This window comes from Spermophilus citellus (assembly GCF_964194105.1).
Source record: "Spermophilus citellus genome assembly, chromosome: X".
In the NCBI taxonomy this organism is placed as follows: Eukaryota; Metazoa; Chordata; class Mammalia; order Rodentia; family Sciuridae; genus Spermophilus; species Spermophilus citellus.
The window spans coordinates 115,942,771-115,969,766 of record NC_138190.1 but is presented as its reverse complement, the minus strand read 5'-3'; the positions used below and the strand labels follow the sequence as shown (position 1 = coordinate 115,969,766).

General features: G+C 36.6%; 1 protein-coding gene across 2 annotated transcripts in view; it reads right to left on the bottom strand.

Moving 5' to 3' along the window:
• DOCK11 (dedicator of cytokinesis 11) overlaps positions 1 to 26,996 on the bottom strand; it is a 192,857-nt gene that overhangs the window by 64,555 nt on the left and 101,306 nt on the right. The window contains exons 21-33 of one of the 2 annotated variants that reach the window (XM_081276990.1): positions 25,722 to 25,843; positions 25,072 to 25,158; positions 24,145 to 24,234; positions 18,649 to 18,767; positions 16,496 to 16,565; positions 16,289 to 16,414; positions 15,317 to 15,388; positions 13,621 to 13,767; positions 9,803 to 9,886; positions 8,646 to 8,757; positions 8,104 to 8,142; positions 6,168 to 6,346; positions 999 to 1,115 (exon numbers count right to left, since the gene is read on the bottom strand). In XM_081276990.1, coding sequence (XP_081133116.1) covers positions 999 to 1,115; positions 6,168 to 6,346; positions 8,104 to 8,142; positions 8,646 to 8,757; positions 9,803 to 9,886; positions 13,621 to 13,767; positions 15,317 to 15,388; positions 16,289 to 16,414; positions 16,496 to 16,565; positions 18,649 to 18,767; positions 24,145 to 24,234; positions 25,072 to 25,158; positions 25,722 to 25,843 — 1,364 coding nt within the window. The remainder of the gene's footprint in view (positions 1 to 998; positions 1,116 to 6,167; positions 6,347 to 8,103; positions 8,143 to 8,645; positions 8,758 to 9,802; positions 9,887 to 13,620; positions 13,768 to 15,316; positions 15,389 to 16,288; positions 16,415 to 16,495; positions 16,566 to 18,648; positions 18,768 to 24,144; positions 24,235 to 25,071; positions 25,159 to 25,721; positions 25,844 to 26,996) is intronic. The other variant, XM_081276991.1, reaches the window with a different exon arrangement.

The following is a 26,996-nucleotide window of genomic DNA, read 5'->3' as shown; positions in this document are numbered from 1 at the left end:
CTCACGGAGTTACTTAGGGTCTCGCTAGATTGCTGAGGCCAGCTTACGGATCCTCCTGCCTCAGCCTCCTAAGCCACTGGTTTTACTGTACACCACCATCACCAGCCAATGTTCCTTATTTTTAAGGGGGATTAAAAGAAAGCACAGACCAATTTTGATAAACTAAAAGAGACTACCAAGGGAAGGGAGAAGCAAAGGTATACAGTTTAATCCCCAGCATCTAACATTCTGGAAGTGAAGAATCCTTTTACGGAGTTGGGGGGCCAGGGGCAGAGATGGGGAATTGAACTCAGGGGCGTGTTACCACTGAGACACATCCCCAGCTTTTTTATTTGAGACAAGGTATCACTAAGCTGCTTAGGGCCTGGCTAAGTTGCTGAGGCTGGCCTTGTACTTGTGATCCTCCTGCCTCAGCCTCCTGAGTCACTGGGATTATAGGAGTGTGTTACTGCAAACAGCTTTTATTCAGTTTTCAAGTTGCATAAATATATCAAGGCATATTAACACTAGAAAGTATTAAGAACAAAACACTGGGCGGTGAGCCTGGGATTGGGGCTCAGTAGTAGTGCACTTGCCTAGCATGCATGAGGCACTGGGTTCAATTCTCAGCACCACATAAAAAGAAATAAAATAAAGATCCATCAACAACTAAAACATTAAAAAAAAAGAACAAAACACTGGGGCAAGGGATTCTCTTGGACCCTGTTATCCAAAGAACGATCCTTGGACCAGAGGCATCCAAAAGCTTGTCAGAAACCAGACTCTCAAGCCCCATCTAAGAATTACTGAATTAGAATCAGTGTTTCACAATAATCTCCAGGTGATTCAAATGCAAATTAAATTTTGAGAAGCACTGTTCTAGGAAAATAGTATAAATGTGAAAATGGAATAAAAAGTGAACTCTTAAAATTGAGATCATATGTACAGTATATAACCCCAATTCCAAATGTGTTTAGTAAAATAGAATAAAACTTGAATAGAATTGCATTAATACTTACAGAATTAGGCATTGCTGCACAAGAATACAAAGTATCTCGTCCTGCTAGTCGTTGTATGTTTTCCAAAAGCAATCCAACAAATGGGAGGTACAATTGTGCTATTTTGGCTTGTTGGTTCTGAGAAATAATTAACAAAAGCTTAACTGGCCCATAATATGTATACATTATAATTAAACAATTGGCTCCATATATATCCATTAAAAGATTGTATGTGGACAAATATAAATAAAAAATTAGTGAAGCATGAATCTGTTGATACTTAAGAGTCTCAAAACCAATTACCCCAGAACTTCATTGGCATTCTGATCTAATTACAATAAAGAGCCAAATCATACCCCTCAAATAAAACTACATAAAGTAAAATGTTGTATTTAATAGCAGTCGACCCATAAAGCAGACAATACTAGTCTTCTTTTTGTCTGTCTTGTTTACTGCTTCATCTGCAGTGCCTGGGCACACAGCAGATGGTCAGTACACTGAATGAATGAATAAATAAATAAATGGAAGAAGTGAAAAAACAGTGAAGTACTGTATTTTTTGCTTTGATTAAAGCTACAATGACAATCATCAGATCTTGGTGCCATAAGGAAATGAGAATATTAGAGAGACTGATATGACTGTAAATAAGTAAATAAAGCTGGCTACTAACACAATTAATTTGTTGTCTCTTATACAAATGTATTTATCGTTTTCCTCAGCTACAGACATTTCTCACTGGATATGTACAAACATTCAAATCAGAGAAAACAATGATGGTGATAGCATAAGACATAAAAATTCCCCTCTGTATTTCAGAACTTTGGGAAGTTTGGAGGTTTAGATAAGGACAGCAGGGCAAAATGGTCAACCTATAGAATACAGAAGACCAAAAATATCTCACTTGTTTGGGTTTCATTTCATTTCAATTTTTTGGCACTGAAAATTGAACCCATGGGTTCTCTGCCACTTTTTACATATTTGTAAACAGTTCTCTCCACCTTTTACATATTTGTAAACAATTACCATACATCCATCTTAATTCATTCTTACAAGACTGAATAGCCTTCACTACTTTCCTTTTTTCCATGGCTTTTGTTTTTAGATTTCTCAGCTTGATGACTACCTTTCTTTTTCTAAATTTTCAGTGTCCCATTTGAGATTTGAGAAGAGGAATAGCTAGCAGGAGTGCAGGTTTTAGAATTATACATGAGCAAACTTCAGACCTCCTCTACTACTGAGGTATATCCCATCCCTCTTATATTTTTATTGTGACACAGGGTTTCACAAAGCTGCTGAGGCTCTTGCTAAATTGTTGAGGTTGGCCTCCAATTTTCGATCTTCCTGCCTTAGCATCTGGGTCACTAGGATTACAGGTGTGTACCTCTGAACCAGGATGCATTGATTCTTGAGGTTGAACAATTTTTTGTTTATTAGTTGGTTGTTTGCACTTTGTGAATTTCAGGAACCCTTCTTAACAGACTTCCTTCTAACATCAGACCCCATCATAGTCTCTCTCACCAGAAGATTAGGATTCAGTAGGTCTGGGCTGCCCCAGATGATGCTGATGTGCAGATATGAGAACCACTAAGGGTAGTCCAACATCCTGCCTTAAAGCAGGAATGGTCCAATGGTCCTTATATGCAATCTGACAATGGTTAGTTGGTAAAACTTACTTAAATTCCCAGTGCTTTGAGGCTAGGAAAAAAAACCCACTACTTTTACATAGCGACCTTTTACATATTTGTAAACAGTTAGCATGCATCCATCTTAATTCATTCTTAACAAGACTGAATAGCCTTCACTACTTTCCTTTTTGCTGTGACTTTAGTTTTGAGATTTCTCAGCTTGATGACTACCTTTCTTTTTCTAATTTTTCAGTGCCCCATTTGAGATTTGAGAAGAGGAATAGCTAGCAGGAGTGCAGGTTTTAGAATTAGACTTGAGCAAACTTCAGACCTCCTATTATTGGCTGCTTAATGTGGGGTTTTGTTTTGTTACTAGGGATTGAACTCAGGGATGCTTAACCACTGAGCCATACATCCATACCTTGTTATGTTTTATTTTTGAGATAGGGTCTTGCGGAGTTGCTTAGGGACTCACTAAATTGCTAAGGCTGGCTTTGAACTCACAATCCTCTTGCCTCAGCCTCCCAAATCACTGAGATTACAGTTGTGTGCTACCATGCCAGGCTAGCTACTTGATTTTGATCAAGTAATTTAATTGCAGTTTTCTTTTTGATAAATATAAATGGGAACAATAATAATTATAATTAATAATAATTTATGTGAGATATTTAAGATAGTAGCATATAGAAAATACTTAATAAAGTTTAGCAACTATTGTTAATATTATATAACACTCCCAGGTAAACAGAAACACAGAAAAACATACAATCATTTTCAAGTATACTAAAAGTTTTACCTGCAGAAAAGACAGAAACAGTCTAAGAATTTATTAATAGATTAAAAAGAAGGTATATCCATGTGATGAAATACTATGCAACTATTCTTTTAAGAATGTGGTAGAGGGGCTGGGGATGTGGCTCAAGCGGTAGTGCGCTTGCCTGGCATGCGTGCGGCCCGGGTTCAATCCTCAGCACCACATACAAACAAAGATGTTGTGTCCACTGAAAACTAGAAAAATAAATAAATATTTAAAAAAAAAAGAATGTGGTAGATCTAATCTTCAGGATGTATTGCTAAGTGAAAAAGAAAAATGCATGTTGGTTTCTATTATATATGTTTATATATATATCATGCAGGCTTGTTCATATATAAAATAAAAGTATAAATAAGAAACTGATAACAGTAGTTGTTTTGAAAGAGATGAATTGGGGTAGGGAACTAAGGAATGGGACAGAGGCATTTTGATGTTTACTTTTTGCAATATATATGTGGATTATTTTTAAAGAAAGCAAAAAGAGGATTTGTCCACAGCCCAACAAGAAGTGAAAATGTCAATTCTCTTAGGTGTTAATATCATTTATAATGGGTATAGCAACTATACAGACTTGCAGAACAAATGTTAGACTTTGGACATTGTTGTTAAAAGGAAATATGTCTCCTGGTAATTAGCACAAGAGTTTAATTATGAGTAACACATAATATGGACCAACAATATCTCCAGAATTGCATTAGAGTAGGGGCTTTGGAGTGTGAAGGTGGTTGGAAAGGGTGGGGGATGACTAGGGAGTCTAATCTCAAAATAGGCTCTCCATGGGAAGCATTGTTTCTTCAAACTATGTACTAAGAATTATTTGGGGTCACTCTGAGGGACTTCATGAAAATTATGGAGACATTATACTCCTTCCCAACCCTCCCCTTGGCATCATCAAGAATGAGGAACATGTTTTATATAAATGTATTTGACAAATGACCTCTTATCCAGGTTGCTTGTGAACTCTTTGCACCACATAGTACAAAGACATTTTAAATCCTCATCTAACACAGTATAACTGAAGCTTTTGTTAAGTAGGCCCATAAAGCGAAGTTTTTCTGCAGAGAACCCTATAATCTGTTCCTCCCTCCCTCCTTATTTATGTATTTATTTATTTGGTGCTGGGGATTGAACACAGGGTTTCACCTATGTCAAGCAAGCACTAAACTACTAAGCTACATCATCAACCATGCCTTTTTTAAAAAATTATTTTGAGACAAGGTCTTGCAAGTTACCCAGGCTGGTCTCACACTGCCTCAACCTCCCAACCTGCCTCAGCTGGGGTTATAGGCGAGTGCATCTTGCCTAGCCCCTATACTCATTTAATGCCTGGATGAAGCTTCTGAACAAAGAAGAAAGGGCTTTAGAAGTCACTGAGTAACGAAGCTTCTTATACCAAGTTTTCCCTTAATCTAAAACCTCAAGCTGTAATATTGTCTAATTAGATAACAATAGCTCTGTATATGCTTATATGTGCATGCACATACTTTCCAAATTATGAGAGCAGTAAAATGTCCCAGTTTATGATGTTAAATGTTTAAATTCCACCTATATGTAATACTCTTATGAAATTCCATATTCATTCACTTTCATTTAAACAGGAAGTGGAGAAAAATACAACTTCCTGCTTTGGAGAAGGGAAGTTCATTTTGTACCTTTCCTGTGAATCATTTAAAAATCACAGCTAGACACACTTTCTTCCTCATTGCATATGATCTTTTTCTCCACTACTTGGGACATATAGCAGTTAAACAGAGTCCAGAATAAATTGTATCTAGCAAGACTTGTGAGTTAAAAAATTGGTAATTAAAAAAACATGAGTGGATGTCAGTGGCAAGCATTTTATAAAAGATAAATGCCAATACTATTAAAAAAGAATAAAATCCATCTCCAAGTAAGCTTTCCAAAATAATTACAATAATAAATTACTCCATGATTTTATGTTTGAATATAAAAGTAAATGGACAAATTATTTAACAATATGATGTTTCTATGAGCCATTTGATACCAAGGAAGTAAGTTCAGTTATTCCAAATACAAATAGTTTGCAATCTACTTTGTTAAACCCATAAGATTGAACATCAATAAAATTTTTATATATATTTCAAAGGTGCAAAAAATAGCAACCATAGTGTTGTTTTAACACCAAGACGATGAGTAATTTATGGAAGGTTTATATCCATTCCACAGCTAGTGACAGTAACCCCCATTACATTTTTTTCAAAAAGAAAAACTTGATCATACATATTTTATATATGAGATACTTAACATGTCTTATTATTAACCACTTAATCAACAACATATTTATTTAGGGATATATATATATATTTATATATTTAAGTGTGAACATTAAGGTATATATCTGACAGAATATACATGGCTACATATCTGTTTTTTTAAAAAATTCATAATTAGTTATGTAACATATCTTATTCTTTAAATATGATATAAGGATATGAGGGGCTGGGGACATACAGGTCAGTGGTAGAGTACGTGTTTAGTATTTGCGAGACACTGGGCTCGATCCCCAGCACCAAAAATCTACATACGTGATTTGGGAAACTACTATTTTTTGTTAACATTTTACCTAAACAGAATTTTTAAATCTAATGACTCCAAATGGAAACAAGACTTATTTGTAAATACACATTTCCATTAATGCTCATATTATGCCTCTTACTATAAACTTTACCTTGAATGAAAATACTCAGAAATTTACTCATGTGATACTGAAGACTGTATGGACATTCTTACCTTGTGTTGGTATCTAGTATCAAATGCATGCTTTATCAAAAGATTCTTTATGACAGATATAGCTGTATATCTGATCTCATAGTTATCTTGAAGAGCAATGGAGGTTTCCCTCAGAAGTAGACCAACCAAGAAGTGATGCTTGCAATACTCATCTGATAAACTGTATTCAAGATTTGAATCTGCAGTACAATAAAATTTATGACCCATTTATAAAAATATTCAAAAATTACTATACAATTTTAATTGCTGTAATTATCATTTAATAATGTGATCATGCTAGCAAGAAGTATAACTTTATTAATAATGAATCTGAACAATGTTTTATCATATGGAATGAGCATGCAAAATTTTACACGATGGGAACACTTCTAATTAGGGCTAGATGATAACTTTAATGATCATTTCAGTCAACAAGAAAGACCATAGATCTTTTGTCCCTATTCTTTTAAACTCTCAGAATTCTTAGAATCAAACCTAGAATGAAAATTTCTATATTTTGCAATGTCCCAGTGCATCTCTTTATATGTGAAGAGATTTTGATACAACTATAAACTCAAATAATTCTGTAGAACCATAGTGGGCTTACTTATTCATTCATACTTGTAAAGTGGGAAAAGGAAGAGAAACTAAGAATGTAATTATTTTGACAGTTTTAAGAACTGACTGCTTTAATAACTATTTTATGTTGACCTGAATATATACATGGGATACAAAACAATAACTAAAACAGCCTCATCTTAGTCCAATTCATTATCATGCAAATACAAATGTTTCATTTCATAAAATCACTACTTCAAATTCTGCCTTTTGCTACTTTTTTAGATCCAAAGTTTAGTTTAGATCACAGGTGTTAATGTCCCAGCTAGAACTTGCCTTAACAATTCAGAGAGGATTGTGATCAAGTTTAGTAATTTCCATAGTCAATTTTTATTTTACTTTTTTTTTTTTTTTGGTAAGAGAGAAGGTAGGTTGGCCTTGAAATTGCAAACCTTCTCCCTGAGCATCCCATGTAGTTAGATTGCAGGGGCATATGCTACCATGACTGGCTTGCTATTATTTTTATTTTATCTTCCTACCATTTAATGTAGTTTAGCCAGATAGCTGAAGGACATGTCTTCCACTTCTTTTTGTGCCTCTTCATCACTTAATACAAAGCAATATATCTAGTACGTCTTAATAAATGCTGTGAGTATGTATAATCCAATACAATCCTGACTCCTGATTATCTGTCCACCCCTTCCTTTCCCTGACTTCCTCATAGACATTCACACATACTGGGGGAAGTATGTGAGCTATATATGCTCAGAATGTAATAAGGCGGTGCTTGGATGGTTTGAAAATATTTTGTTTTCACTGACTGTTATTCCATTACTAAAACTGTTGGGCAGTCACTTCCATAAAGACCAAGGCAGATGATTTTCTTTCTGCATTGGTCAAGCTCTTTTGTGAATTCCAGTCACCTTCTATGTACAAGAGCCAATATTGACTAACCAAGGTGACTTTATCTGGGTAGATTATACAAATGGCAATGATTTTTTACAATAGTGATTTGAATAAATCCAATTATGTTTACAACCACACTTTCAAAACTGGCCAAGTAGCCATTAAAAAGAGCAGAGAAGAAGCAAGCCGGAGAGAGGTAGCACACACTTGAAAAACAGACACACTTAGCTCATTCCTTGCTGTCTTATTGGCTTGCAGCAGGAACTTGGTTTGTGAGGGCAGATACCTGAAAGTTGATTCCTTTCTCAACACTCAACCTCAATTAAAAGTAAACAAGCACACCGCCTTTTACACTTTATGGAAACAGATAAAGGCCCATTTGGCTAGGGAGGATTTGAACAGCAAACAAAGCCCCCATCCATCTTAGCCATTCATCAAGTCAATTGTGTTTAAAAATAGCAAACTACTTTAGAGTGAACCGAGTTAAACCTACCTACTGAAGTCAAACGGTCCACCGCAAATGAAAAAAAATCTAATTAATATATGAAAAGAAAAGGGACAAATAAAAAACATAGTAACATAAGAATAGTGCTACACAACAAAGCATTCAATAAAACGAGCAATGGAGATTAAAACTGAAGGCATTTCATATATTCAGTACATGTTACCATTTTACTGTCTTTATTTTTTTGATGTTTTCAGCAAAAATACATTTATGTGTTTTTTTTTTTTCATTTAATCTCAAATAAGATTCTAAACACTTTTACAGAGAGCAATTTTACTAGCATCTGACATCTGTGTTTATGCAGCAATCTATGTAACACACAAAATTTCTTCATACTATGAATTCTGCCACTGATACTAGGAAGGAAATGCAAAATATCATTAATGGACCTAGCTTCTGAGAGAAACAATTCTAAGGTTACCATCAAGTTGATTGGTTTAGCTAAAAAAAAAAACATTGTACTACACTATTGCTAGCAAAAAAAAAAAAAGGTAAAAAAAATTCAGATGAAGGAAAATGCAAATACATACCTTGAACTCGCTGCAGTTTGGGTTTTGCAAATGCCATTGGCAAGTTCAAAGGAATGTAATGTTCATGATTGCAAATTGTTTGTAGAAATTCAAATTTGTATTCAGCCAGTACCTAAATGAAAAGTAGTTAGATATTAAGTCATCGTTTGAAGGCATTACTATTTTGATACTTTAATATAGTGCAATAATTTTCACAAACATTATCTTAGATGCAACCTATGCAGAGAGAGTTAATGTAGCAGGCCTGAGACTGTTATCTTTAAAAATGCCTGTTGTAAGATTGATGCTGGCTAGAATCTGGGAAATTGGATTTTGACATGTTTCCAATGTGATAAGGTTGCATCTTTGGTGCTAGCCTGCTTTGGCTATTTGTACAAACTGTGATTTATGGTCAACACCTGTTTTGCTTTCCTTTCTAGGAGTCTGGAATTTTGACTGGTTTCTAGTACATGACCAGTGCACTGCCCCCTACCCACCAATAAAATCCCTAAACTGTGTCAAACAAGACTTCCCAAACAGAAATATTGTACACATATGTCTCCATTTCACTTTTAGAGTAAGAGTGCACTCTGTATATGACCCTTCAAAGGAGGGAGAGAGCTCAGGTAGCCTTCACAGGGAATGTTATAGGCTCCAACTGATGTCTATTTTTCCTTTTGGGGATCCAGAAGAATATCCTTATGGTGCTACTCCAATGACTCTTAGCCATGAATTCCACTGTACGTTGAGTTTTGACAGTGAATTGCAGAACATATGGAAGGTTTGAGGGACCCTCAAAACATTATCCAATATTCCCATTGAGGTACACCAGTACTTTAAGTACCTAAATAAAAACAGTAGCTCCAAATCCTCCAGAAGAGCTGGACATGATAGCACACACCTGTAGTCCCAGTGGCTCTGGAGGATGAGGTAGGAGGGTTGTGAGTTCAAAGCCAGCCTCAACATCTTAGTGAGGCCCTAAGCAATTCATTGAGACTCTGTCTCTAAATAAAACACAAAATAGGGCTGAGGATGTGCCTCAGTGGTAAAGTAACCCTGGGTGCAATCCCTGGTACCAAAAAAACAAAAAGTGCAAATTCTCCAAAAGAGAATAAGTGTCACCCTGGACTCATGCTTTAATGTCTGACACCTACTAAAATTAAGCCCTTATAACTTACCTTAGGATCTTTGGGGCTGAAGCCAGATATATAGTCATTGATCAAATTGAAAACAAATCCTCTATCCATTAGTGTCAAACAGCGCTGTAGAGACCAAAAACAAAAAGAATGGTTAGTTATATAATTCTAAAAGTTTATTACGTATAATTTTAAAACATTTTTAAAAATTTGTTTTCCACTAGGGGAATGACATTTTCATTTTTACAGATTCTATCAGAGCTTCAGGTGACCTTTAAGAAAAAGATAAAAGGCAAAGTGACTTATCATTGGAATTGAGACTTCAGGGCCTCAACTACATCGTTTTCAAAATAAGATATAAATTATGGATAGGGATGTATAGATAAAAATAGATAAATACACATATCCACCCACACATACATGTATGTATACACACACAACTATAATCTAATTGGCTACACTGCCTTATTCTGGCCCATACTCACAGGGTAGTCAGTAAGCTTGAAAGTAGAGTTTGCCTATGTAAATAATTCAGAGCAAAAAGGAAGGTTTTTTTTTTTTTTTTTTTTTTTTTTTTTTTTTTGCTTCCTATGAAGTCTTAGTCTATTTAAATAGTCCTCTCCTATCATAGCCCTAACAGTGCTTCATATTTGCTGCTGTCATTCTCCTGGTTAAGACTTCATTACCTAGCAACTGAACATTTGCAGCTAGCCTCCTAATCAGTCTTCAGATCACTCATTTCTCCATCCATCTAATTGCTTCCATATTAATTTCTAAGTTCTAGCCTGAGTTATATCACCTATCTGCACACAGGTTTGCAATAATTCCCTATTACCTCTGATGTAATTTCAAACTCCTTAACTTGACCTTCAAGGACACTCACAATCTTGTCCCAACTTAGTTCTCCAGCTTTAATTTCCAGTAGAGCTCTTTTGACTTATTATTCCTTCAAGATGCACTGGGTATTCCCACCTCTGGCTCTATCATTGCTTTTATTTAATCTTGTCCATTCTTTAAGGTTCTCATGAAGTCCCATCTTTCTTAACCACCTTGGTCCGCACTTCCCTTTAAACACTTTGGTCTATACCAGCTTGTATTTTACCTAATATTCTCCTATGTTCTCACCTAGGAAAAAACTATCCCTTTTTTTGTTTATATTCTCCAGTGTCTAGAATGTTCCTGTGAAGCTGGGCTCAGTAGTGCATGACTGTAATCCCAGCAGCTCTGGAAGCTGAGGCAGGAGGATCACGGGTTCAAAGCCAGCCTCAGCACCAGTGAGGCGCTAAGTAACTCAGTGAGACCCTGTCTCTAAACAAAATACAAAATAGGGCTGGGGATGTGGCTCAGTGGTCGAGTGCCCCTGAGTTCAATTCCCGGTACCAAAAACAAAACAAAACAAAAATAGAATATCTCTGTGAAAATAAAAGAAGTCAATATTAATCAGTCCCATGCTTCACACATCTTATCCTCCCTTCCCACTTCCTCTGACACTGTCCCAGGTGAGACCCTTGTCATTTCTCACTTAAATTACTGAGCTAGACCTATATCCATTTACTCATTCAGCCAACAAACATGCAGAGGAACTACTATGTTCAAAAAAAAGTATTATGTTCTAGAGACATACACAGTTTAATAAAACATGTTCCTTATTCTTGCCCAATGGTAAAAAATAGTAATAAAACTACAGCGTACAAAGAAGTGCCTTAGAAGTCCATAAAGGATACCTGAACAACAAAAGGGGTGATGAGTGCTGCATGGGAAAGTTAGGAGGGAACTAAGCCTATAAGATGAGTTGAACTCTGCCAGGCAAACTTTTCCTCACTTCATTCATCATACCAGCAATAGTATTATTCTAAAAAATTCTTTGGTGTTTCTGCACTGCATACATATCAAAATCCAAATTCCTTAACCTGACATTCAAGGCCTTCCATGATCTGCCACTAGCTAGCCTTTCTAGCTCTTTCTCCACACATCTTAAATTCACTGAACAATGGCTTTCTCGAGTCCCTAAACTCATATCTCATCTGGGCTGAAGGATCCTCTACCTACAACACCCTTAACTCTTTGTCTTGGGGAACTCTGAACTATGCTTCTTGTGTGTGTACATGTTACCTGGTCATAACCCCTCGTTTATTCATTCTTCTATAACATTTTGTTTGTATTTGGTATATGTATGTGAACGTGATGACAGAGATAGCATGATTAATCTTTGAATCCCCACATAGAGGACAAATAAAAGTTTGTTGACTTGAATTAAGCAAATGATACTACTAAACCACCAATATTTTGCACCCTTTACATAGTAAACTTCAAATTTAAATTCCAGGGAAGAAACTAGGACTTTTGCATTTCAGATAACCCCATCCTTTTTTTACTTTAAAAATACATGTAAATGTTTACTTTTTTGGAGGGGGGGCAACAGTGCTGGGGATTGGACTCAGGGTCTCCTGATGCTAGGAAAGGAAATGCTCCACCACTGAGCCACATCTCCAGCCCAAATGTTTACTTTAAAAAAAAATTTAATTATAGATGAACACAATACCTTTATTTTATTTATTTTTATGTGGTGCTGAGGTTCGAACCCAGTGCCTCATACGTGCTAGAAGCACTCTGCCACTAAGCCACAACCCCAGCCCAAATGTTTACTTTTAACATACAAAAAAGCTATGTAATAGCATTACAACTTTCTGGCAAAGAGAAGTATTGTGTTAGAGAATAAAACTCTTCTTGAGTCAGGCATGGTGGCATATGCTCTATAGACTCAGGTCCTAGGAAGGCTGAGGCAGGAGGGTCACTAGAGACAAGGAGTTCAGAGACACCCTGGCAGCATAATGGGAGATCACATGTTAAAAAAAATCATGCCCTGGACTTCTGAAACCTAGTTGTGAATTTTGAATTTAAAAAAATAAGGATATTTTAGGCACTAAAACGGCTTTTATAGATTATTGACTAGGAAGTTCTTGTTGGGGGGGGGTGCTGAAGATTGAACCTAGGACCTTGTGTATGCAAGGCAAGTACTCTACCAACTGAGCTATATCCCCAGCTCAGAAATTCTTAATATAAGGCTAAGAATGATGAAAAGCTACAAGGAGAGGGGCATTGGAAAGAAGAAAGTAAGAACTAAATGTATCACAAACCCATGGCTGTACTCAGTGACCACCAAATATTGTTACTCCCTTCATGAAACAAATGCAGTCTAGCACTATTCCTTATATATGACAATAACAGAACATGACAAAGATTGATGTGCTATTTTAAAAACAATAATAGGGATTTGGGGTATTTCTTAAACAAAATAACCTCACTGATCAAAATTAACAATTTTCATTTATATATATAAGTAACATATAGACTATGGTAGCATCAGTGAATAAGTTGTTTTAGTTCAAAAGCTGCAAATTCTAGAGCCAAAATGGTTAGGGGTCGGGGCATAAGGTCTGTGGCAACCTAAAAAACATATGGCCCATTTAACAACATTTAAATTAAAATATGTTTAGAAATCCTGTTAAATAAATAAAACTTGTCTTTTGGCTTCTGATTTACTTAACTAGATATTTTAGTGGGGTGGGGAAGGAATCAAATTTGGCTGAATTGAGCCATCAATTCAGTCAAAAGTGTTACACCAGGCTGGGGATATAGCTCAATTGGTAGAGTGCTTGCCCTGCCCTCAATCCTCAGCAACACACACACACACACACACACACACACACACACACACACACACATGCAAAAATAAAGTGCTACTCTAACAGTCTTATAAAGACAACTGAGTTGCTAGAAAGTGGGCAATTTTTCCTCTGGCTTTCAAGACCCAATAATGAATAAAGTTCCTTACCACATTCAGGCTACCTTTAACTCACCTTCAGGAAGCTAGCCAGACTATAATTCACATTTCTGGACTCATCAGGAATCTCTGCATAGCGAATAGTCACGTGGGGAATTATTGCAAGCAGCAATGAATGTAAGACATGATGATATGCCTCAGGAAATCTCTGGCCTCTGGGAAGCTTAAATTAAATAGACATAGAAAAAATTCAGAGTTCCAAAAGGTCTAAATCAATTGCGACTTTTAGTTTCAAACACATTCTTCATATGCTTTTCAACTGAAGTATAATTTTTCTTCCATCTCAAAAACGACATAAGTTCAATGTATATTTTAATCTAGATCCTTATAGGAACTATCGGGTCCTCTAATAATATAATTGACCATAATTATCAGTAAAAATGGGTTATTCTGACCCAATATGGGGATGTTCCCAAGATGCAGACACATCAATTTTTCATTCCATTTTTCCTGGCATACAAAGTAAGAATTCAGCTCAGTTTCAGTAAATCCAACCTATGAAAGTTCTCATAAAAATTATAACTATGAAATGAAGGATTTTTGGGGGGAGAGGTGGTATTGGAGACTGAATCCAGGGGTGCTTTCCCTATGAACTGCACTTCCAGCCCTTATATATTTTTTAAAATTTTGAGATGTATTGCTCAGTTGCTGAGTCTGGCCTCAAACTTACAATCCTCCAACCTCAGCCTCCTGAGTCACAGAGATTATAGGGATTTATTACCGTATTCAGCATGACCGAATGTCTTTTATTTCCTAAGTCTTAGCTTTATGATTCTTATAACTAAGAAAGTTTCTTTGTACAGATTGAGCATCCCTAATCCAAAAGCCTCACATCCAAAATGTTCCAACTATCCAAGACTTTTTGAGCATTGACATGACACCACAAGTGGAAAATACCACATCTGATACCATGTGATGGATGAAAGTCAAAACATAGGTGCAAATATAAAAGAACCTCAGATTATATACATAAGGTATATATAAAACATATATGTGTTTAGGTTGGGTATCACCGCTAAGATATCTCATTATATATATATGTAAATATTCTAATATCTGAAAAAAATCTGAAATAGTTCTAATTCTAAGCATTTGAGGTAAGAGATTTTTCAACCTGTACATTTGAAATAATTTTTCAAAACAACTAAATGTATACACCATATTCAGGAAAACATCTGTTGCATAATTTTTTAAAAAAAACTTTATATATGCCTTAAACCTTTTGAAAAGAAAGGTTCTGTCTGATGTGGTATTTGTTCTTCTTCCAAATAAATCTTTTCAATATAGACATTTTAAAATCACAAGACAAAGGCAAGGCTTCAAACGTAAAGAGTTTTATGTGGTAAATAATTATAATACATTTCATTTTTGTAGGCAATGTTGAAAAATTGAATGGCTAAGGGTCCTTTAATATAAAAGAGCATTTTCATGCAATTGCATTTTGTAAGATTAGCTTGTTTTGTGTTTTTTATATATATTTAATATCAGGAATTGAACCCAGAGGTGCTTAACCACTGAGCCACATCCCCACCCTTTTTTACATTTTATTTAGTGACAGAGTCTTGCTGAGGTGCTTAGGGCCTAACTAAGTTGCTGGTGCTGGCTCTGAACTTGCAATCCTCCTGCCTCAGTCTCCCAAGCCATTATTCTTACAAAAATGTACAACTATTAATTATCAATTAAAAAGAAACTTAAAAATTTATCATACTTACCTTAATTTTATTCTCTTCCAACAAGTATGTGGCCATTGACTTTGCAATTGTTTCAAAGAAAAACCATGAATACTAAAATTTAAAAAAAAAGCATTTAACATTTACCCAAATCCTTGAAGCTTAGTAGACTTTGACAATCAATATGGAACTGTTCTATGAACTTTATTAACATTATCAAGAGATTCCAATTCATTATCAAAGTCTCACAGAAGACCTTTGAACTGTTTTAGCAAAAGGTACTATAGTACCTGAAGGACAGTGATATGGAAAGGGAGCATAGGAATGTATGTTCCAAGGGGGGAGAGGAATTTTAATACTGACATTGTTTGAATTGCCCACAGCTGGAGATAAGTGTGAGCCAAGTTTTAGTTTATTCTGTTATTACTTTTAAATGTTCTTCAGAAAATCAATCTTATTACAGCCTGCACTCAGTGGGGGGACCCAAGCCTGAAGCTGATACCACAACTTGCCCAATCTAAGTGTCCTTTGTAATTGCCAACATTGTGTCCTTTGAGGGGTAGAGAGAAGCCTCAAGCAGATGTGTCCCAAGATACCTAATGTTGTACTGTTAATAAAAGGTATAAATAGTAACAATGACCTGGAACCATTGAGCGCCTACTATGTGCCTACAACAAATTACTTATAATTTGGAAATAAGGAATTGGAGTATCAGAGATGCTAAATAACCGGCCCCACATCCCAGAACTATACTGCAACAGATGTAGGATTCTAACCCACATACATCTATCTGGTTCTACATTTGTTCTGTTAGGCCTTTGATTGAGGGCAGGGTATGGGAAGGAAAGGTAAAGAAGGCTCTGTGAAGAACTTCAGGAAAAGGATGCATATGCAAAGTAATGGGGAAAGGTTGGGTCACATGAACAAATGATGAAAAACTAGAACTGCAATGGGAGGTTTCAAACCAGTATGTTTAGAGCTGCTTTAGTTTCTGGTTGCATCGTGTGTCCTTACCTTGAGCAGTTTATTTATTGCTAAGAAATCTGCAGACTGTTTTAATATTGCTATCATGGTAGTAGCCAGTGTTTCATGAATCAGCTGGGTCTGAAGAGCACTGGGTTTTTCAGGTCGGAAGTTATACTACAAAGAAAATGAACTGTAAGACAAAGCTGTACCATTAAAAAAAAAAAAAAACTCAGCAAGAAAGTTTACTCCACAAACCTTTATGAAGGATCTTAAATAACTATCCAAGCCTTCTTCATGGCACTTTGATACGATATGTAAGAGAACCCTGAAATGACATTTACAAAAATCAGTATGTAGTGCAACAATTAATTACCATAGTGTGATTGTTAAATAAAATCATGTTTAACCCTATAAACATCTAACCCTGCCTGAACAATTAAAAGTAAGGTGATTATATAAGATATAATGGTAATTCAGGTCTAATAAAGATTTCAGCATCTAGCATGCTCAGTGAATTGTAAATTTATTTCCTGGTTCAAAAGAAAGAGGCTTGGAGCTGGGGTTGTAGCTCAGTGGTAGAGCACTCGCCTCTCACGTGCGAGACCCTGGGTTCAATCCTCAACACCACATAAAATAAATAAGTGATATAAAAGTATTGTGTCCATCTACAACTAACAAATAAATATTAAAAAGAAAGAAAGAAAGAGGCTTTATTTTGGCAGCCCAGATGTTTTATCTTCTTTCTAAACCTCTGTATGTGTTTGAAGTTATGTTTGTAGCCACGGCATAGGAAAAGACCCCAAATAAGGTAAATATTGAAACACCCTCTAGTGAGAATAAAGAGAAAAAAATAGAATGAAAAGCATATCAACAGATGGGACAAAAGAGAAGGGAAAAACAGGGCAGGTATATTGACATGAACTAAAATTGAAGATTAATACAAAATTCATACAAAGATTTAAAGTTAAGAGACTAGCAGTGGTTCTCAAACTTCAGAACCACCTGGAGGGCTTGTTAGATTGCTCAACTCCTCTCCCGGTTTCTGATTTTGTAGGTCTGAGGTGAAGTTCAATGATAAGCATTTGGGGTTTTTTGGGAGGTCCGGGGTATCAGTGATTGGACCCAGGAACAGTGAACCACTGAGCCATATCCCCAAGCCTCTTTCTATATTTTGAGACAGGGTCTTGCTAAATTGCTTAGGGCCTCACAAAGTTGCTGAGGCTGGCTTTGAACTTGCAATCCTCCTGCCTCAGCCTCCCAAACTGCTGAGATTACAAGTGTGCACCATCATGCCAGGTTCTGATGAGCATTTTAAATAAGCTCACACATGATCCTGATGCTGGTGGTCTATGGACCACATTTTGAGAATCACTGGCTTAGAATAATGCTTCAGATTATTCTCAGTGGCAGAGACTATACCCAACAGCAGAGCCAGCAAAGCCAGCACCATCCAATATTGAGCTCAAATGTTTTTAGAGTCTCCTTATTTTTTATTTCAAAATTCAGGTGCATTTTACCTTCTACTCAACAATGTTATCTTTTCTTATAAAAACAATATTGCCTTATTCTTTCAAGTAAAAATTAATGGCTTAATACCTCATTCTGTACAATATGAGACACTGGTCACTTGTGGCTATTTAAATTGACTAAAACTATACATAAACAGAATTAAAAATTCAATCCCATGCTTGAACTAGTCACACTTCAAGCGCTCAACAGCCACATGAGGCTAGTGGCTAAGGTATTGAATAGTCTGAGTGTAGAACATTAACATCATTGAAGAAAGTTCAATTAAAATTGTTATGTTTGTCTCCCTAATATATAAAGCAAGTATTAATGGACACGAAGGGAGAAATACAATACAATAATAGTAAGGGACTTCAATTTTCTACTTTCAATGATGGTTAGATCAACCAGACAGAAAATTAATAAGGAAATACTGGGTGTGAACTACACTTAGATCAAATGGGCCTAATATATGTAGAACATTCCATCCAACAGTAACAAAATATACATTCTTCTCATGTGCACATGGTATATTCTCCAGGACAGATCATATATTAGACTGCAGAACAAGCCCTAACAAACTTAAGAAGACTGAAATCATATTTTCAACCAAAATGGTATTAAACTAGAAATCAGTCACAGAAAGAATGGAGGGGAATTAAAAAAATATGTGGAGATTAAATAACATACTCCTGAACAAGCAGTTAGTCAAAAAAGAAACCAAAGTAGAAGTTTAAAAAATACCTTCAGACAAATGACAATGGAAAAAGGACATACCAATACTCATGGGACACAAAAAAAGCAATTCTAAGAGGGAAGTTGAGAGCAATGAACACCACCATTAAAAAAGAAGAAAGATCTCAAATAGGTAGCTTCTTTATATTTATAACACCAAAACTCACATGGTACAGTTGATAGGAACGTCATCTTCATGGGTCATATTTGTGAGAACTCGGAAGAGTTGCATAAGTATTACAGGTAGAAACTGTATCATGACTTGGATCTCCATGGCATGCAAACACTAAAATAAGTCATTATTAGTTATGAAAACAAACAGAAATATGATATAATTTGCAAATGTGAAACAACAAAAAAGTCAAGTAATGAGAGATATCTTAACTAGAATATAAGCTCATTTAAATGTGAGCTTTCTGGGACAGGGGACTTTGATTTTTACTTAATCCACACCTCTATTTTGGCATTCAGATTTTGTTTCTTTGATATTAAATGTTTAACTGAAGATAATGAGTGTAATTGGAATAAATGGATTTAAAAAAAAAAGACAACTGACTCTTGGTAATCCAACATTCAATGGTGGTTTGGTGATGTGTTTAGAAATGGTGGAGATGAGCATACTATCCCCCAGCGTTCTGTGGGTTTTACAGAAATGTGGGCCTCCAGCTATTCTGGTGAAAAGTTAAATGGACTTTTATAAAGACCACTTCTATAAATATTTGGCTTTACACCAGCATCATCTACAAAACTGAGGTCATTTTCAATTCTAACATCCTCATAATACATTTCTCCGAAGTGCTAAGACTCTTATCTCTAATAATAGGTGTTACAAATATCAAAATAAAATATGTTAAATTTCTTTTCTTTCTCCCTTTCTCTCCACATTTACTCTCTCACTCAACCAGCCAAAAAAAGAAATCAAACTTCACTGACCACCTTCTCCATCAATTTAATCTGAAACACAGAGATGGACAAGTCAAATCTCTGAATATAGGGAACTTGTCATTTCTCTTTCACAGTCTCCCTTCCTCTTGTTCCATCTTTCAGTTCCTACTCTCTCAATCTTTGCAAGGTTCTGTCATCTCAATGATGACCTCCCTAGACCTCTGCACATCTTCTCTTTAATCCAATGCATAGGACAGTAGAGATAGCTCCAGAAAAACATGATCACTTCATGAACATTTTCCTTCCTAAGCACTCTCTCAAGTATCCTTCCTGCCATTTTTAGGACCCTCTAATCTATTACCCAAATATTCTTAATAGTTTTCCAATAGGTCTCTGCACAGTTTCTGTTTATTCCCAATACAGCTCTCATTCACTATTAATTTGCCTCAAATGCTGCTTATATTAGATTACAATCTGCCAAGGTTTTTGATGCCTCCCCATTACCATTAGAGTGGCTCCCAACCAGGGGCCACATTGCCCTCCTCAGGAGATTTGGCAATGTCTGGAAACATTTTTGTTTGCCACAACCAGAGGGTGCTAATGATCTCTAGGGAGAAGAGGACTGGAGTTAGGCTAAACATCTTACAATGTACTGGACAGCACCCCCAACAAAAGATTATCCTGCCCAAAATGTCAAGAGGACCAAGTTTGAGAAACCATGGCCTATAGAATTAAGCTACTTAAGACCCACACTACGCTTTCTGCCTGAATGCTCATCATCCTTTACAAGGCTTAACTAGTATCTTCATTGTTCCTTGAATGTATCAAATGCTTTCCTCCTACCCTTGTGTCTTTGTTCAATTTTTAGCCAAATCCCAGCTACCCTTCCAACACTAGTTGAAATCTCCACTTCAGTGAAACTCTTCATTTCCTCATTCAACAGAGGCATACTGAATATACCTTGGATAGCCGAACCTAAGTGCATACACACACACATGCACACACATACATTTGATACAAATAATAAACCTAAAACCCATAGCTCCTACCATTAAGCATATGACAGTCTAAAGATGATAAAGCTATGGAATGGTAGTAATACAACAGTGCTACATACAAGAAGCAAATGAAGGAGAATATATATATGCAACTGAGCTGTGTAAGGCACATCAGACAAGGCTTCAGAGATAGGCAAGGCTAAAGGATGAGGAGGCTAACACAAGGAAGAAAAGAGAGATGGGCATTCGCTGTGGAAAGGGATTACAGGTGTCCACCATCCCTGCGACTAGGATTGCTTCTCCATAATTTATTCTATGAAATACAAATTAGATAATACCATCTTCCCTTTGTTAAAAAAAAAAAAACCGCCACAAAGAGCTGTCATGGGCCTCCCATACCTACTTGGACCCTGCCTCTTTCTCCAAATGTAGCCTTCCCCTCACTGCTTGCTATGGTCGGGATATACTGGGGTTTTTTTTCCTTTTCTTCCAATATGCCAGTGTAAGGTGTTTGCGCCTGCTGCAATATGTTATCCCTTTACATAGCTTTATCACCTATGGTTCTCTTTCTCTTGTCAGTTTCTCTTTTCTTAATCCTAGGGATTAAACCTAGATGTGCTTTACCACTGACCTATACCTCTGGCCCTTTTTATTATGAGGCAGGTTCTTGATAAGTCATGGAGCTGGGCTTGAACTTGTCTCAACTACCAGAGTTGCCAGGATTACAGGCATGTGCCACAAGGCCAGGCTGTTATCAGTTTCTTTTCAGGTTGAAATGCTATTTCCTCATATAAGTTTTCCCTGACAACTATCTAGAATGTACTCCTGGTCATGTTAGAGCCCATTAACTGGTTCTATATTCTTCACAGCATTCATCTATATCTAAAGCTATCCATTTACTTATAATCTGTCCACCCCAACAAGAACTGGTATGTTGTCTGAACTGATCCCTGTTTTATTTCCATCACCCAGAACAACATCTGTTTCATAGTAGGTACTCAATAAATATTTGGTGAATGACTACTTAAATGAATAAAATAAGGAACGAAAGGACAAGATAAAGGTGAGTTCCATCTAGTCCATACTGGCTCCTCAGTTCACTGAGCTCTCAGCACTTTTACCCCAATCACACGTTCGATATTTAATCACACAGGGCTCTAGACTATTATTTGTGTTACTGACATATTGTTAGTTGGCTTTTGTATGTCTCTCTTCAGTTACATTGCGATATCTCTATGGACACCTAAACCTAAGTTATTCTTCTCTGAAAGTCACACAGCATCTAGGAAACTACACAATGCACAACAGGAGCTCAACAAGTAGATATTAAATGAAGTCATGTAACAATGCCACTTATAGGGACAATAGATCACGAAGTTTGCCAGGAAGATCATGGTACTAGTCATCTCAGCTCTGAAACCAACCACCTGAATTAACTACAGGCAAGTCACCTCTGCCTGGGCTTCAGATTCCTCACCTGCAAAAAGAAATCTCTAGAATCATTTTTAGAACTAACACTGTAGAAAATATCTTAGTTATTTCTGAAATTACATGGCATTTCACTCATTGCCTCTAGAGGGCGAGCGCAGGTCACATAAGTATCAGAAATTCCCCACCCTGAAAAACAAAACCTTGAGTATTCTTTTTCCATTTGAAGAATACCAGTATTTAAAAATGATATTCCATGCCATGATACTCTATTAAAACTTTTAAAACACTTCCCCACTGGAAGAAAAGCCAATGACTTAAACAAACAAACCATTCATACATAGAGCTGGAATGCTCCTACATATAACCTGGGGTCAGGATTTGGAAGTTAGATGACTGTTATTATAATTAAGAACAACAGCAATAATTTATTGATGGTCTCCCTTTTTCTACTCTTCCATTGGTGTTTGTTTAGTAGAGGGGATGAAACCAAGGAGCACTTCACCACTGAGCCACATCACCAGCACATTTTATTTTTTTATTTTGAGACAGGGTCTTGCTAAGTTGCTTAGGGCCTCACTGAGCTGCAGAAGATGGCTTTAAACATGCAATTCTCCTGCCACAGCCTCCCAATCCACAGGGATGACAGGCAAGCATTACAGTGCCTGACTAGTGTATTCTTTATATGGTAGGAAGAATGGTACTTTCAAAACCAAAGTTAAAATCATGGCACTTTACTGTTCAAACCCCTGTAAAGGCTTCCAGTCTCACTTGGAGTTAATTCAAACTCCTCACCATGGCCTATGAGGCCTTACCCAAGGAGCTCCTCAGCCACCTTTCCAAGATAATGCTGTACTTGCTATTCGCAGCTCTTCTCCCAAAATCCTCAAGGCTGTCATCCTCCTTTCCTTTAGGTCTCTGTTCAAATGTCACTTCACTAGAGACATCTTCTCTGGTGTCTTCACCACATGAACCCTTTCTCATTCCTTGTTTCACTACACTGTTTTGGTTTTCTTTATACCACCTATGAAATGACATACACACACACACACACACACACAAACACACACACACACACACACACACACTTACTCACTTCCCCTATTTATTGTCTGTCTCCACAAGAAATTAAGCTCCTTGACAATAGGAAATTCTTTCTTTAATTATATTCCCAATGCCTGGAACACTGCTTAGCTCAGAGGAAGGACTCAAGGGGTGAGTGTGGCATGAATGGTTACTATACCGCAGACACTACCTCATTCAAGCCTCATAATCACCCTAATATGTATAGTGCATATGTATGGAAGGATTTTGCAGTACTAGGGACTGAATCCAAGGACAGTTCTTCCATTGTGCTACACCTTCGATTCTTTTTATTTTTTATTGTGAGACAGGGTCTCAGCAAATTTGCGCAGTGTGGTCTCAAACTTGCAATCCTCCTTCCCTGGCCTCCCAAGTTGCTGGGACTATACCATGCCTGTCTAATGTGTATATTATTGTATCTCAATGTAAACAGATGAAGAAACAAAGACTTGGAGAAGTTAAATAACTTGGCCACAGTCAATCACAGAGCTAATGAGTGACAGATTTGGGATACAAAGTCAGTTTATGATTCCAGAATCCATACATTTTTATCTCATGCTGTACTACCTCTCTGAAAGAAATGAACCTATATGTGTCCTGAGAATGTCATGAAGCAACAGCATATGTCCAAAGGGAAATCCTGTAGTGGCTTTTGCTTAAAATCAAAACTCCTCAGACTTTCCATGGCTAAACTGCTAAAGGAGCAACCCAATGAAGAAAGCAGCTGCCAGCCCAGTCCTATGATGCACATTGCAGTACTAGTGCATAGGGAATAAACACTTTGAGCTTCTCTATTCATCTGAAAAAGTATGGCATTTCTTAACTGTCCCCTATGCAACATGTGGAAAGTATGTTTGTCTCTTTAATAGGCCATTTTCATAGTCTTTCACTCATGGACACAGGAACCATTTCACATTTTATGAAGCAAACGTGCTCACGTTTCCCCTGGCCCTTTCCCCCACAGAGTTCTCCACCTTTACTGGGAAGTCAGCCGGAAGAGAAAAGACCTGCAAAATCAATTTATACAATTGAAATCAACATTTCCATGAGATTTCCAAAACTATGGTGTCGAATTCTGGCTATAACATTTTCTAACGTAGCAACTGTGCTGTCTGCTTCCAAATAGCCACTTGATGGAAAAGTACCTAATACAAAGTGTTCTCCTGAGGATCCACAGCCAAAAGTATTTTTCAGTGTCCGTCTGATTCTTTTTTCCACATCAAATGTGGCAACAGAAATTTGCAGAAAGCGGTTGGGTTGTACATTTACCTTTAAATATTTAATGAGCTCCCCTGGGACTTCTTTTGAGCCTGACTGAATCAGCTGGCAATGATGGAAGAATTTGTGCACATGCAGATCCTGAAACACAGATGGAAAGAGCCATATGAAATTTGATTCATTATTCTCAAAGGCAGGCTCTCCACCTTTCTTCCCTCCTGCATCATGCAAACCTATCCATCCAGGTATTCTAATATCCAGATTCAGCAGCCATAGTTACCAACCTATATGTCCAAGTCTCGAAGGTCTCTTGACCACCTCACTAAGCAGCAAAACCAAATTAATCTGGCATGTACCAAGGCACACAGAAGGACTCAATTTGTGTCCAACCAATTAAGCATTCATTCAATCCCTTTTTGGACTACGGTGTTCTATGAAGTTGGGCTACTTCTCCACTTTAATTAAATGAGCAAGAACAGGAGTCTGAACTGACAGATGAAATAAAGTGGCAGCAGGAAGTTACCAGAACAAAAGTTCTGGGTAAACTTGAATACTCAATTTTACCATGACACTTCACTAGCCAGTAAGTCCAGCTGTCCTATATGGTCTCCATACATACCGGTTTTTTTCTGGACAGTATGGATTATATTAGCAAGTACAAAAAGGAAATGTGTATTTTGACCTGATTCCCCTAATTATTACTGCATGCCCTTGGGAGAAGTTATCTAACCTACCTAATCCTCAGTTTCTTCACCTGTAAGATGAAGATAGCTTCCACATGCCTTTCAGAGTTTTGAGAAGCTCAAATCAGCTAACAGCAATAAAAAGGATCTTATAATTTAGCAACAATTGTATATCCTGAGCTAGAATCATGCTATCAATGAGAAAATTTTGTGGCCTGTAGGAATCTATCATCTATTTTAATCCAGAAATATATTTGAGTATTCAAATTGACACAATTCATATGATATAACTTACTTGAGTGTAGATGGTGGACTCTAAATGGCTTTTAATCTTCAACAAAGGTTTTGCACCATCTACCCACTTGATATCTACATTTGATTGCTGAAAACAGAAAACAGACATGAATTTCTATTTTGTAGCAAGAGATAGATGAACAACATGTAACACTTTCATGCATTTCAACAATTTTCAGAAATTAATATATTAGATTCATACAATGGGATTACTAGAGAAAATAACATGTGTCTAGAATAAATATACCCTAAGTCATTTAAAATTTCTAATCCATCTGGGGTGGTGGCTCAACAGTAGAGCACTTGCCTAGCATGTGTGAGGCACTGGGTTCGATTCTCAGTACCATATATAAATAAATAAAAATAAAGTTCTATCAACAATTAAATTTCTAATCCTTTACAGATTGCTTTTATAAATGATAATAAAAATGAATTACTTAAGTAAATGAATTTTTAAAATTACACACAAAATCTAAGGCCCAGTTTTAAAAGTTATTAGAAAAAACAGGCAAAAGATACTTTATCAAACTGCTATAAACACATATTTTCCATACTTATATTTATAGTAGACCAGCACCAGCCCACAGACCATACTTTAACTCCCAAATGATCAACTGTATCAACAGAATTCTGATGCAAATATTTTCCTACCCTTCTTGATTCGGCATCATTCAGATTCAAGTAGCCTGGGGGAAGATTGGCTGAAACTGGCAGCTGCTGCTCAAATGTGATGATTCTACCATCTTTCAGCAAAGGTACCCAGGCAAACCCAACTGCCAAGACAACAATAAGCCATAAGAAATGAAATAGAAAATGAAATTAGCTACAGAAATGTCTAATTGCTGGGGAGCAGGGCAGGCTGGTTATGTTTCCGGGCATCTGTACATAGGAGCCCAGGTGTTGGGCAACCTCGAACTAGGGAAGGAACAATGGGTTTGGATCATTTCTAATCCTAGCTTGGCCACTAACAAGTTATTTACTGTATTCCCTTGCCAATAAACATGAAAACAACAAAACATAGTCTCTCCATCTAAAAAGAACTGAGAGATCAGAGAGATGATATCATGAAAACACTTTAAAACTTAAAATGTGCATCAATATCAGTATCTTTACATGATGAGGGATGGTTTTGGTAGGCTTTTCTTTTTTTTTTTTGTTTGTTTGTTTTTAAAGTTCAGGTTACCCTCATCTATCCTTCCACTAAGAGTGCAGAGTCATACGGCTAAGACCATCTCAGACAACAGCAATGTGTTCCAAAATATGATATGGCAACACCAGGGTAAGGAACAATGGAAAATTAAGGTCACAAGTGAAGGTTACATTCAATATTTATAGAAGGCAGTAAACACAAATTGTCTAGATGGACTGAGTTTTCCTGATTACAGGAGGAGGAGGTGTAGTAGAAGAATATGGCCAGGCCAATGTTTATGACCTAACACTGCTGCAGGATTTTCCCCAATTTCTACATTTCTTAACAGTTCTACCCCCAAAAGGGTGCCTTGGCTTTCCATTAGAAACCTCATCATGTTCTAGCTAAAAGAGCGAGAGCCATCTGTGTTGCTCAAGTTGAGCAGTGTCAGTATTTCCATTATAGAAATTACTCTGGTTTCAAGTGTTTATAACTCAGCTGTAAAAAAGCTTGCTCTGGATCAAGTTTTGGCAATTAAGAGAGGGTGTTGGCTGGAGAGCACTTCATAAAGTTATTCCTTTCCGATTCTTCAAAATTCTGCATAAGTGCATGTGCACTTGTGTGTCTGTATGTTTATACTGTGAACACAGAAGTCAACACAAATCTGGCTACAATGTTTTCACTTACGTGTTTCATTTGGCAAATGCTTTAATTCTTAAAAGACCACAACGTTGCTTTGTCTATATAAACTAAATGGCTTTCTCAGACTCTGAAACATGCCTGAAATGCATCTTTAC